Source organism: Populus nigra, chromosome 5 (assembly GCF_951802175.1).
Source record: "Populus nigra chromosome 5, ddPopNigr1.1, whole genome shotgun sequence".
In the NCBI taxonomy this organism is placed as follows: domain Eukaryota; kingdom Viridiplantae; phylum Streptophyta; class Magnoliopsida; order Malpighiales; family Salicaceae; genus Populus; species Populus nigra.
In genome coordinates this window covers 19,097,931-19,110,776 of record NC_084856.1, presented here as the reverse complement: position 1 = coordinate 19,110,776, position 12,846 = coordinate 19,097,931, and the positions used below count along the sequence as shown (strand labels likewise).

At 33.9% G+C, this 12,846-nt stretch overlaps 2 protein-coding genes across 2 annotated transcripts; both read left to right on the top strand.

Annotated features, from left to right (window-relative positions):
- Positions 1–1,046: 1,046 nt before the first annotated feature.
- Positions 1,047–2,902, top strand: LOC133695074 (histone H3.3). The gene is made up of 5 exons (XM_062116855.1): positions 1,047–1,202; positions 1,828–1,899; positions 2,013–2,089; positions 2,207–2,297; positions 2,403–2,902. The coding sequence occupies exons 2-5, from the start codon at positions 1,828–1,830 to the stop codon at positions 2,571–2,573; spliced, it is 411 nt and encodes a 136-aa protein (XP_061972839.1). The 5' UTR covers positions 1,047–1,202; the 3' UTR covers positions 2,574–2,902.
- A 5,001-nt stretch (positions 2,903–7,903) lies between these two features.
- Positions 7,904–11,056, top strand: LOC133694242 (uncharacterized). The gene is made up of 3 exons (XM_062115726.1): positions 7,904–8,172; positions 8,384–8,542; positions 9,111–11,056. Exon 3 carries the CDS (start codon positions 9,135–9,137, stop codon positions 10,983–10,985), a length of 1,851 nt encoding a protein of 616 aa, XP_061971710.1. The 5' UTR covers positions 7,904–8,172; positions 8,384–8,542; positions 9,111–9,134; the 3' UTR covers positions 10,986–11,056.
- Positions 11,057–12,846: the final 1,790 nt, after the last annotated feature.

The following is a 12,846-nucleotide window of genomic DNA, read 5'->3' as shown; positions in this document are numbered from 1 at the left end:
CCACGACTTGACCTCTTGACTTGGTCAAACTCCAGGCTGAGTTTAATAACTATACTTATAACTAATGTTTTTATTACTTAAGTTTGTGGAACACAAAGTTAAAGAACATTTGTTAACGAGGTGTAGGACACATCTCGTTAACAAACACATCTTTAAATTTGTAATACTCAAGACATTATTTATTTTCTTGTTTGGAGCTGTGTTTGCATACATTTTAAAGGTATGTTTGGTTTGAAAAATTATTAAATTGATATTCTTAGTGTTTTTTGATAATTTTGATATGTTTATATATAAAATAAAAAAATAAAAAATAAAAAATATTTTATTTTATTTTCAAATAATAATTACTTCAAAAAATTATGGTACACTACAATAACATACAACCAATTAGTTTTGGCCCATTGATCTTTTAGAACATAAATGTATTTTCACAACTCCTATGCTCCATTTTTTTACGCGCAATAAGATTTTTGTTGAGGCTCCGTGAATTTTAATTGTTTATCAATCAAAATAAGATTGGAAGCATACACTTACTAAGAAATATATTTACATAATTTAAATTTAAATGAGTAGATAATATAATCAAATTATAAATTTCAATTCATTTCTAAGCATTCCAAACTACATGATTCGATTCAATCCTCATATTTTCTAATAAAAGAAAATTTATCAAAATTGTATTTATATCTTATAAGAAGGTTCTTGGACGCATGACAATAATAATTTTTTAAAGTGTTTTTTTAATAAACATATAAAAATAATATATATTTTTAATTTTTTTTAATATTACCATATTAAAATAATAATAAAATATATAAAAAATAATTTTAAATAAAAACAAATATTAAATTTTCGCCGACCTTTATTAAGATCGAGTTCCATGTTACAAAATTCACGATACATAAAAGTACAGAAAAAAAAGTGTCACTTCCCTCGGCCAATAGAACTGTAGAATCAAGCCTTCGCGATCCTCGTCACTTCTCTAAGACCACATCCTTGCCGTTCATATCAAGTAGAGAAAACACAAATTAACAATGTTTAAACCGTCCGATAACAAGGAGAGAAAGCACAAAGATATCCAATCTTACCCGTCCGATTCCTAACTCCAAATCTCTATAAGTAAGCCTTGACTTCTCTAGATTTCAAACTTTACAAAAATTCGACGCAGGGAGGGAGCGAGAGATTCTTGAAGAGATTCAAAGGTGCCTTTTGTGGAGTATTCTATTTTCTCTTGTTCCTAATTTAGGGTTTCTGATTAAGTTCTTCGATCATTAGGGTTACTTGTTGTTTGAAATTAAAGTCTGCTTTGGGGGATTTTGGGTATTGAATTTGTGTGTTCTTGATTCGGTGTTTGAAATTGTTGGATCCTTTTCGAAGTTTACGGTTTATTTATCATTTTCGTTTCAATTAATTAATTTTTCTTGCGTTGTTAATATTGCGATTATTGATATCAACTTTCAAACCAATTTAGGATTTTTTAGACGTATAAGTTTCGATGGAACTGTTTTTGTATTTCACTAGTTGTATAATAGTTTCAAGGTCATTCCTATTTCGATAACATTTATTGAATTGTGGTTATGTTTGCTTGCTGAGAAAATGCAAGGAAAACGCAGTTTCATTCATGGCCATGTTATAAGCTTGATCAAACATATGAATTCTGCATAAGACGTGTAGTTTTGATTATGTTTTCTTTAGTTTCTCAAATGTTGTCGAGGAGGCCTAAAGCGAGGTGGTCAATATCTGCATGAAGTTGTGTTAATGAATGTTAAATGTTGTCTATGTTTTGTTACTTGGATGATTGTTTCTGATGAATTTGGTGGTGTATAGATGGCCCGTACCAAGCAAACTGCTCGTAAGTCTACTGGAGGAAAGGCACCAAGGAAGCAGCTCGCTACCAAGGTACATTTTTTCTCTTTTGTACCATAAGGTCTAATTATTTGTGTTTTGGCCGGCGTAACTTGCATTAAATTGTGTTATTCTGTTAATTCGAAATCTCTGTTGTGTGTTAAAAGGCTGCTCGTAAGTCTGCCCCAACCACCGGTGGAGTGAAGAAGCCTCACCGTTACCGCCCTGGAACTGTTGCTCTTCGGTGAGTTATAGAAAACTGTTTTTCCAATGGGCTGTGCACTTGTTCATTGCTTGTTTCTGATTAGGTATTTTGTTTTTAATTAACTAAATGTTAATATGTTGATGTTATGCAATGCAGTGAAATCCGTAAGTATCAGAAGAGTACTGAGCTCCTGATTAGGAAACTCCCTTTCCAGAGGCTTGTTCGTGAAATTGCCCAGGATTTCAAGGTATGATTTGTTGATTCGGTAGTTATTGTCTTGATAGTGTTTATGGATGTGGATTTGGTGTTTCGATGCTAATGATAGTTCATTTTCTGCTGTTTTGGTGTGCAGACTGATCTGCGTTTCCAAAGCCATGCTGTGTTGGCACTGCAAGAGGCAGCTGAGGCATACCTTGTTGGGCTGTTCGAAGACACCAACCTTTGTGCCATCCATGCCAAACGGGTCACCATAATGCCCAAGGATATCCAGCTGGCTAGGAGGATCAGAGGTGAACGTGCTTAAGGGGAGAACACTGTTCACATGCTGAAAGGGGAGAACACTGTTCTTTTAATCAGCAGCAGCAGCAGCAAAGTTTTAGGTAGTTGATAGATAGGTTTGGTGGTAGTGGTGTAAGGTTGTGTGATGGGTGGGTTAGGAGAAGGCTGTGTGATGGTGGGGTTAGTAGATGGTGTTTTATCTTGTGGGGGATTGAACCTTTGATATATTTTATTCCGTTGTAACTCTGTATGACCGGTTGTCTTTTCTTTCTTTCGTGACATGAGGCCACAAGGAAGTGGTTGCATGAACAAATGCTATATTTTTGATCTAATTCTTAGTTTAGTTTTGTTAAATTACAAGTTTTGATCATTTTTTCGTTGTCATCTGGGAAGATGGTGGCGAAACGAATTTTTGGTTTCCGTGTGGTTTTGAGGCTTACAGCTGTAGGTGTTCTACGCAAACTATGTTCTCAACGTCAAAATTGGCGGTGGGTTGTTATGTTTGGATCTGGAAGAGCCACTATGGTGTGTCCATTTTCTCTTTGCGGTATTCTCGATAGGCGCCGCCCGTTCGGTTGAGTGCCGCCTTGTCGGGTTCTTGTCTAGGTGATTCGGCAGCCTATTATTGACTGTTTGGTGATTGGTATTTTTGGTAGTTTTTGTTGGCCATTATTATGTGCCACAGTTAAAAATAGCCCGTCTACTCACCGCATCTTCTCAGGAGGGATGGGACATTTGAGAGATAATTAATAGTAAATTTTTGTATTTTTAAAACGAGAGTTTTTATATCCCTTTAAAAATTTTATTTTAAAATTATTCAATTAAAATATTTAAAGATTCATTTACTTAAATATAATTTTTAAATTTCTTTTGGGGGTTGGTACGGAACAAAGCATAACTTGATGTAAGGGTTGATTCGGTGCAAGTCTGTCACAATTGAAGTTGACTGTTAACCTGATTAGCCTAATAATAATAGTAGATATGATTGTAGATATGATCACGGTTTTAAAACTTGATTTGATTGAGGGTCGTCTCGCCATAAGGTCAATAAGATCTGGATTATGTGTCGGAGGGTTAACTTAACTTATTTGTATCAATGCAGACTTTATTATTATAATTTTTAATTCAAGGGACAGGTTGGAGCAAAGTCAGGATCAAGTGGGTTAATTTGTGTTTACCCGAGTGAATGTTAAGCAAGATAAAATCTAGGTTATAGGTTCATTAACACGGGTTAATTCGGGTAAACACACGGTTAATTCGAGTAAGTCAATGTATAAATAAAAATAATAATTATTATAATTTTAAAACTCAACTAGAAAATTGAACGTGGTCAACCTTTTAAATTAATCTTGGTTTTATATTTAAAATTATTCTAATATTATTAATTTTAATATTCAATATATATAAATCAAAGTAAAAAAAATAATATCTATTTTTTTAAAATATATAAGTTTGATAAGAATATATATTAAAAGTAAAATAATTATATTATATTTTATTTTGTTTATTATAACAAAAAATAATATAAAAATAACCACTTGATCTTGTATACTATTATTAAACATAGTTTTATTTTTAATTTTTTTATCTTGTATTTTATCTTTTTTATTCAAAAACAGTATCTAAATGTAGTATTTATGTAGTCTTTAATGGAGAGGCTCCATTATGATTTATTTTGTATGCAAAAATTTATCATATTCTAATCTTATCGCATATTTTAAGTCTTGGTTATGATTTGTTTTGTAAACATGAATCTCATTATAACATTTTTCAAAATTTATTTTTTAAAATCACAATTAAAAATATTTTAAACTTATTTTAACCGCCAAAGCTATCGCAAGGGTTGGTGTGGCTTGTGCTGTTGAGACTCCCGAGTTTTGAAGCTTGAAAGGATTAATAGGCTATGTACTTCTTTTGTTTCAAAAGAGATTTTGGATATCCCGGCTCTTGCATGTCGAAGAACATAGCAAAATGTGATACTTTCGTTCGGCCAAACACACTAAGGCCTGCTTTTCTGATGGTTAGGTTCGTGCCCGCTCTCCATTGTTCAAATTTTGTCATCGTTGATGGAATGATGCAAAATCTTTAGTTTCAAGATTTGCACCTTTTTATATGTAAAAGCGAAATGTTTGTGTGTGTACCGTGGTCCCTCTAGGCCCTGTAGGTTCGAGTGAATTATTCAGAACTGCAACACGCCATCAACAGAATGGAACTTAGCATCAAGTTTTTGAGAAAGCCGACCTTGGCACTGCCAGTGTAATTTGCGAATAAAATGATTTCACTAGTGTCCCAGCTGCAGGCAAAATATAATATGGTCTGAGGCATGGTTTTTGACAACCTTGGTCTGAGCTCTGGCGACCAAGGCAGCGCTCGTATAGAAATGTACAAGGCGTTGACAGGCGTTCTGACATGGGTATACTTTTAAATTTTCCCAGGACTTTTAACCCGGTCATAATTAGAATGATGGTCCTCCCTGACCGTGGAAGTCAAGAATGGAATCCCTGAGAAATACAAGTCATGTGATTGCAGGGGGGCTTGCTGAGCCAAGAGCTGCCCAATCAGGGTTTACATAATACCTACCGTTAGGCAATAGCTGGTATGTTTAGCTAAACCCCCACTTTGTCAATGCTGCCAATCTGGGGGTAGCAGATATGATTAAGGTAGTTCAACTATTCGATCAAATGCCCACAAAAGACTTGGGTAGCTTGGAACCCTGTCACAAATGCCTACTGGAGGAGGTAGCATCCATCAACGCGCTGCCTGCTGACACCCCCCCCCCCCAAAAAAAAAAAAGAAAAAAAGAAAAAAAGAAGAGCTCTCGCATCAAAGCCCAAGAGGACTGTAGTAGTATCATGGGCATCGGTTCTTCGTTTGCTTATAAATGGTCATGTGGAGTGCTGCAACTTGGATGCAGGGATATGAGCGAAGGCGAAATTAGAAAGGTTTTAACATTTAAATTATGCTCGCAGAGTAATGTTAGGATAGGGAGGGTATTACATGTAATGTTAAAACGCATTTTCACTACTCTAACTGTCATTTGCTAAAAACGCTGGTTTCTAGCCTGATTTTTAGTCTTCGGCAGGGCATGCGTGAAAGAGGTTGAATTGGAAGCATTGATGTTATCACATTCAAAGATATTTTATAAGGTTAAGCTACAGTTTTTCCAGTCTTTGTTTCAGGTTTTCCTGCCTGCTCTAGTCTTTTGTCTATAAAAAAAGCCAAAGTCTTGCAGCTGTTATAAGAAAATGGTTTTGATTCTCTTGAATCACATGTGGTGTCTTGTTTATATTGTGGAGAACATGTGTCATTTAATCTAGAGTTAACTCGCTTTAATTGGATTGAATTGCGACATTCCTGAGCTTATTGTGTAGCAGAAACCTTCCTTTTCTACTTCTCTCTGCAGAAGAGCTCAGAGGAACGTTATTTCCTGGATACTGTATGTTTGAAGTGCTTTCACTTAAAGATTACAGGGAAGATAACTTGTTTACGAACAGAGACTGTACAAGGCAAGTTCCTTCTATAGTTGGATTATCCAAAGACAGCTTATTTGAAGAAAAGTAGAATCAATTAACATCTAAAGCTGATTATTTTTCCCTACATAAATTGTTCACGTCATTCTGTGCAACGGGGAAGAAGTCACAGTGGACATCAAGAAGTTGAGAGGTAGTAACAGTGACAAGAGTATCTCTTCCAAGGTTCCTTGACAAATGCTCTTCATCTTCTCATTTAAAACCCTCACTCCTGGATATGGAGAAATGGCTCTTTAATGTAAGGAGCTTTTATACGAATATTAAGGGATTATGTCGTAAAAATTAAATTTTTTTATAAATTTTCTAGTTTCAATATACATGGTTTCTATTTGATCGAATCGAGTGAATAAATATAATCACAATAGACGGGGGTTTGTATAATAAAAAAAAATCACCACCTAGTTATCAAATAAACTAAAAGAGATAGGATCATCACTATAGAGTGTAATGTGCATCTAGACTGCACTGTAAAATAGAGTGTAATGTGCATCTAGACTGCACTGTTTACATGAACAATGCATGGTTTTTTTTTTCTTAATATTATTAATGGTTATCAAATCTTTTTTTTCTATGCAATTTCATTATCCCAAATTAGCATGATTTTATAATGCGTTGGGGTTTCTTTTTATATACATGTGCTCCTATACATATAATTAATATCGATGAATATGTGAATGTTGAATTAAATATTGATTTTGTGAAATAGAGCTTTAATTGTTGTTAAAAATTGAAATTAAAAGAAGAAGACTTAATTAAAAAACAAAAAAAAATAGAATCCATTTAGATTACATAAAACTTTAATTTAATCCCTAAAGCTTCAATTTATCTATTATTTGATGCATGTTGTTTTACCAATTTATATTTCAATTATAAACTTTATTATTTTTCATGCTTTAGTCTTTGGATGATTATTGAGGTTCTTAGAGTGTCTTTAAGATTTAACAACTCAAATCCTAATTTTTTTTTATCACTAAAGAGATATGATTAAAAACTATCACACAAAAGACTTAAGTTGATAACTTGTTGTGTACTTTTTTTATATATAAAAAACCTCTAAAATAGTAATTAATTTTTATAATTATTATATTTTAATTTCGAAAAAATTATTATAATTTATTCACAATCATTCCCTCCCTCCTATATTTTATATAAACAAGTTGCATGTATACAACATTTGTTATGAGCAATGAGAATTAACATTTAAGATAAAAAGAGTATAGAATAAAAAGAATAACAAGTATAAAATATTTACATCTATTGTTTGCTTTTATTAGAAAGATTAGTTTTTCATTTTACTATGTAATTAGCGTCAAAATTTATTTATTTATTTATATTTTTAAATTATTTTATTGAGTATAAAGATCATCTTTTTATTAAAAAAATCTTCATTGACTCACAAACACATTTATAACACAAAGGTTTTAAAAATTAATTTGAAAGCGTGGGTCATAGGCCCAGTGGCAAAACTAAAAAAAAAAAGAATTTTTTGGTGACAACACGAGAGGAGGCTTCCTCCTGATACTGACTATTGTTTTTCAGAGCAGCGTCTACAGTGAATGTTTCAGTTCTTGGAATTCTTCGCCGATCGTGTCATGCCGGCTATGAACAACTATATATAATTTAACACGAGCTGACTGGACCAATATCAACAACCCCACCGTTTTCTTACCAGAGAGCCAATAAAAGATATTTTTAAATTGATTTATATATTAATTAATATTTAGTCTTCTTCCTAAATAATATTAAGAGTGCATCCTTAACATCATCTTGTAAATCTTAAAAAAATGGATTCTTTTAAATACAAATTGAGAATTCAAACTCATTAAGATTGAAGGAAAACAACAAATCTCTTTGACTTTAAACCTTAAGTTTGGCCTAGTGGAAAACCCGCCAACTTGGGTTATTTCTTACATATCCAAACAAACCAACCCCAACGCGCTCTCTCTCTCTCTGATTTCTCGAAGAAAAATATTGTTTTGGAGAGATCCTTGTCTTGAAGTTTCCAAATCTAGAAGATGCATGATAACTAACAAGGAACAATTCAATAACGTTGTCACCCAAACAGAACCTATGCATTAGCTGGTTATTTCCTAGGTAATTCATTTCCTTTCTTGCGCCTTATTTCCTTGAAGATTCCATGCGTTATTTTCTCTTTTATTATGTGTCATATCTTTTAATGTTTTTCTTGTTTTGGATTTATTTTTTTTGGCTTTGAATGGTTCTTTTGTTTCTTCCTCTCTTTGCCTCTTGAACTTTTAATATATTATTCTGTGGTTTCATGCATATATTTGGCGTGGTTTCAAAGTCCCTGGAGATTTCTATGAAATTAAGAACCCTTCCTTGACTGTATCTAAGCCATTTCTGCTTCGAAACATAGCAAACTGAACGAGCAAACATACAAATCAATCTAAAGTCTATCAAGTCCCTCCAACAACAGCCCTGAAAGATCACATACTCATCTGAGGTAACAATCCTGTTTTCTTTTCCATTTTTTTTTCAATTTCCTGTGTTATGGCCTTTGTTGTTATTCAATATCTATGTAGGATTGTATTGAATTCTCCTTTGACTGTACACAAATGTCTAATATGGGGCAAAGAGAGTTTTGTGCTTAAATTCTCATAATTCTGATAGAAACCAAACAAGACTTGCAGGATATTATTTGTTTGATCATTTCTTTGATTTGGTTAATCATGCTATTCACAAAAGTTTTTTGAAAATTTTGAAGTATATTTTATTTAAAAATTTAGCTCTTCGTTGTATATTCTGATCCTATTTGTTTTTGTTTGCTCAGTTTCTGTATTAAAACGTACACATTAAGCATTTGGGTTTCCTATTTGATGATTGACAATGGATTTTGGCTGCTCATTTTTTAGTTTTATTCCTTGGATTTCCTCCCTTTTTCTATTCCCCCCTTACTATTTCTTTCCTGTTCTACATCAAATTCTCCTTTCCAATCACCGCGCAATAGTTCAGAATTTGAGTCAAGGTAGTTCATATAATAATCATGTGTTTTTGTTCTTTGTCGTGGCTAGAACGGAATCTTAAGAGTTGGAAAGATGCAACAAGATAAGGGGCAAGTTGAAGGGGAGCTGAGGAATTTAAAGCAGAGGCTGGATGTAGCAGAAAGGGAAAGAGATAGAGCACGTGATGAGCTTAAAGAGATGAAGAAGGTTGCCGATGAGTCAAATTCCAGGTTAAAAGAAGCAATGTCTAATGGGAAGGTTGCTGATATTTTTGTGGAACTCAATTCAGTAGTGGAATCATTGTCAAAATCAAATCAAGAGTTGAAGATCAAAGAAATGGCTATCACATCCTTGAAAGCTGAAGTTGGAAAGCTACGAGAGGCGGAGGCCAAATTGCTAGAGAAAGATAGCTCTTTGGAAAAACTGAACAAAGAATTAAGTAATGTTAAATCAACCGAGGCACGTACATTGGATTTATTATCCCATAGCAAGAAAAGAATTCAAGAACTTGAGGCTGAGGTACAGAAAGGGAACGAAGCAGAAACGAAGTTCCTAGATTCATTTGCCGCCCAAACGAAGCAGCTTGAGCAGACCAAGATACTGCTTGAAGAATCGAAGCTTGAGATTACTTCCCTTCGCAAGCAGGTAGAGGAGTTGGGGAAACATGATGGAGATAAAGTTTCATTGCAAAAAGAATTAGAGAGTCTCAAGTCTGAACTTCACCTGGAAAGACAGAACCGGACTCATGATCAGGAGGGCGAAAAACATTCGGCATCGAAGACCAAGAGTCTACTCGAGGAGATGGAATTGCTTAAACGTGAACTGAAGCTAGCAAATGAAGCAGAAGAGAACAGCAAGAAGGCAATGGATGGCTTGGCAATGGCGCTAACAGAAGTTGCCACAGAATCCACTCAAACAAGGGAGAAGCTCAAGTTAACCCAGGAAGAGCTGGAGCGCTTCAAAAAGGAGGCAGAAATCTTGCAGGAGAACATAAATAGCTTTGAGGACAAGTATAGAACTCTTTTGAATGAAGAAAGGAAAGAAGCGGATCGATATAGAAAAACAGCAGAGAGGTTGCAAATAGAGGCTGACGAGTCGCTTCTGGCATGGAATGCGAAAGAGACAGGTTTTGTCGATTGTATCAAAAGAGCTGAAGAGGAAAAGTCATACGCATGTGAAGAGAACAATAAACTTCTTGAATTGCTTAGAACAGCCGAGAACATGAACGAGATAGCTAAACAAGAGAATCAGAAGGTGCGCGATATACTTAAACAGGCCCTGAATGAAGCTAATGTTGCAAAAGAAGCTGCCGGGATTGCCAGGGATGAAAATTCCCAACTCAAAGACGTCTTAGCTGAAAAAGACAATGCTTTGGTTTTCATTACTCAAGAGAACGAAAACCTTAGGATCAATGAAGCTGCAACTCTCGAGCAAATTAAAGAGTTGAAGCAGTTTCTCTCTGAAGCATCGGAAAGGGAGCTTAAAGTAGAAGATAAGGAAAACCAACTCAAGGAAAAGCCACAGAATGCAGAGGAGAAACAGGACAAAGACGGCAAGAAACTGGGCCGTACATGGAGTTTCAGTCTTAAAGAGCTAATAATTCCAAACAAACACAGGGATGTAGATGAGAACAACAAAACTACAGATAAACAAAAAAACAATGATGAGGACGAGGACTCTGAAAATCCTGATCTACTTAGGGGATCAATATTTGATAAGCAAGCAGAATCACCAACCGCAGCAGTGCCTCGCATGAAAAAATTAACAAATGTTGGAGAAGAAACAAAACCGGGTAATTATGACCATATAGACGGGGCTCATACCAATGACCCAGAGAGTGAAAGAAACTCTACGAGAAAAAGAGCATATATACGAAGATTTGGTGATATTCTACTGAGGAGAGGAGGATCACACAGAAGGGGACAATCAGTTGGTGGTGAATAACCATTTGTACTTGTTGTCTACATGCATTTAATTTTGTTTCAGTGGTATACATAGTTTATCTTTTTTCACAAGGCAAAAGCTCACCTGATCAGCTCACAATGTGAATATTTTGTTCTCATTATCCACTTGGATTACATTATTACCAGAAAAAAATAGAAAGACTTGAGGCTTCGAGGTTCTAATGCCTTATCAAAGGACCAATTTCTGACCTCAAAGGTTAGATTAGTCGATCAAACCTAGCGTTTTGAATGCTATTTTATTTATTTAATGATGCAAGGCGACGCTTATACTAATTCTCTTACTTCTAAATATTTCCTTCTAGTTGAGCAAATCATTTTAGGGCAAGGGCTATATTCATATTCAAGACTTCATGAATTTGTTCTCGGAATCTGAATACTTGGGCATGCATATAATTTTTTTAATTTTTTTTTTTCTGGTTACAATGCAGGGACTTTTCTGTTGAAGCTTCTGCTACTTTTCTTCCTCCATTCTTGGCAAGGCTGAATATTAAACGGTCCACAAAGCTCTTTCTTAAACTTTGAGTTTTTTCACCAATTCAAATCTTAATGGCTTTGCCCATAGACTTGTTATGATATCACTTTCACCAAATGAAACTTCTAAGAAATTCCGGTGAATTTTCCAAGGTTGAGTCTCCTTCAGGTGGCAATCTACTTCATCAAGGCTACTTTCTTGTTACAATCTTTTTTTTACATGAAACGACTTCGGAAAACTCAAAAGAAATTTTCCTGAATTTCCTGACTAAGATCACGTTTGATTTAGCTTCTGCTGTAGAATGTGGCTCATTAGGTCGGGTTGCGGGGGTAGCGCATGTGATATGGTGAAGGAGTATTATTCATATTTCTTGTACAGTTAGCTAGGGTTTTTCATAAATATACATTATCTAATTTTAATTTAACATATAGTGAAATATAACTCACCGTTTATATATAAATAGAAACATTGCTGAATCATGTTAGATTCAAGTGTTCTTTCTTATTTTTTCTGTTTTTAAAATATTCATCTATATTATTGCAGGTCTCACAACAGCTTCCAGTACCCTAGTTCATCATCAATGTTATTTCTTACGGTTTGAATTTGATTGAGGCTGCTTAAAGTCATTTTCACAGTTTCATTATTAACATACTAGATTTATGGGCTCATGCATGCTGCGGGTTAAAATATTTTTTTTCATCAAAAAAAAAAAAAACATCCTAGCAATCCAAATATGTTTTGAAAAAGTTTTTTGAAAATAAAATGGGGCATAAACCTAACCAAGAGAAAAAATAAAACCTACAAAAAAATGAAACTTTTAAAAAAACAATGAAATTAAGATTCTAACCAATTAAAAATAAAAAAACAAAAGTAAAAAGAATAAAAAACGACTTGGATCGATCAACCTACTAAGCATGCAAGCCAAGTCATAAGAGCAAATTAATCAAATAGAAAACAAATAAAAAAACTGAAGTTGAATACCAAATAAATCCAATATTGAAGGATGAAACTAAAAAAAGAATAAAAAAAAACCAAGCAACCAAATTTTTCGAACCAGATCATGCAAGAGAGCAATCGAGTAGAAGGTGAATCGGGAAACATCATGCAACTCAATTTCAAAACAATATAATACTGAATAATGAAGCATAAAAAATATTAAATTTAAATAGAGCAACCCTAAAAAAAATTCAAGCCAATCTATATTAATATGTAAAACATGTGGTCTAAGTGATGAGACAAAGATATACGAATAGAAAAAAATTTAAAGAAAATCATGAAGCCTATTATTAAAAAACCTCGACCTTGAAGGATGCAACCATAAAAGAAATTTAATTGCCAATCGATATAATATTAAAGTATAAAATTGAAA

Coding starts and splice junctions, on each gene's coding strand:
- LOC133695074 (XM_062116855.1), top strand. CDS start 1,828: ATGGCCCGTACCAAGCAAACTGCTCGTAAGTCTACTGGAGGAAAGGCA. Junction 2,090..2,206: donor CCTGGAACTGTTGCTCTTCG/GTGAGTTATAGA, acceptor TATGCAATGCAG/TGAAATCCGTAAGTATCAGA. Junction 2,298..2,402: donor AAATTGCCCAGGATTTCAAG/GTATGATTTGTT, acceptor TTTGGTGTGCAG/ACTGATCTGCGTTTCCAAAG.
- LOC133694242 (XM_062115726.1), top strand. CDS start 9,135: ATGCAACAAGATAAGGGGCAAGTTGAAGGGGAGCTGAGGAATTTAAAG.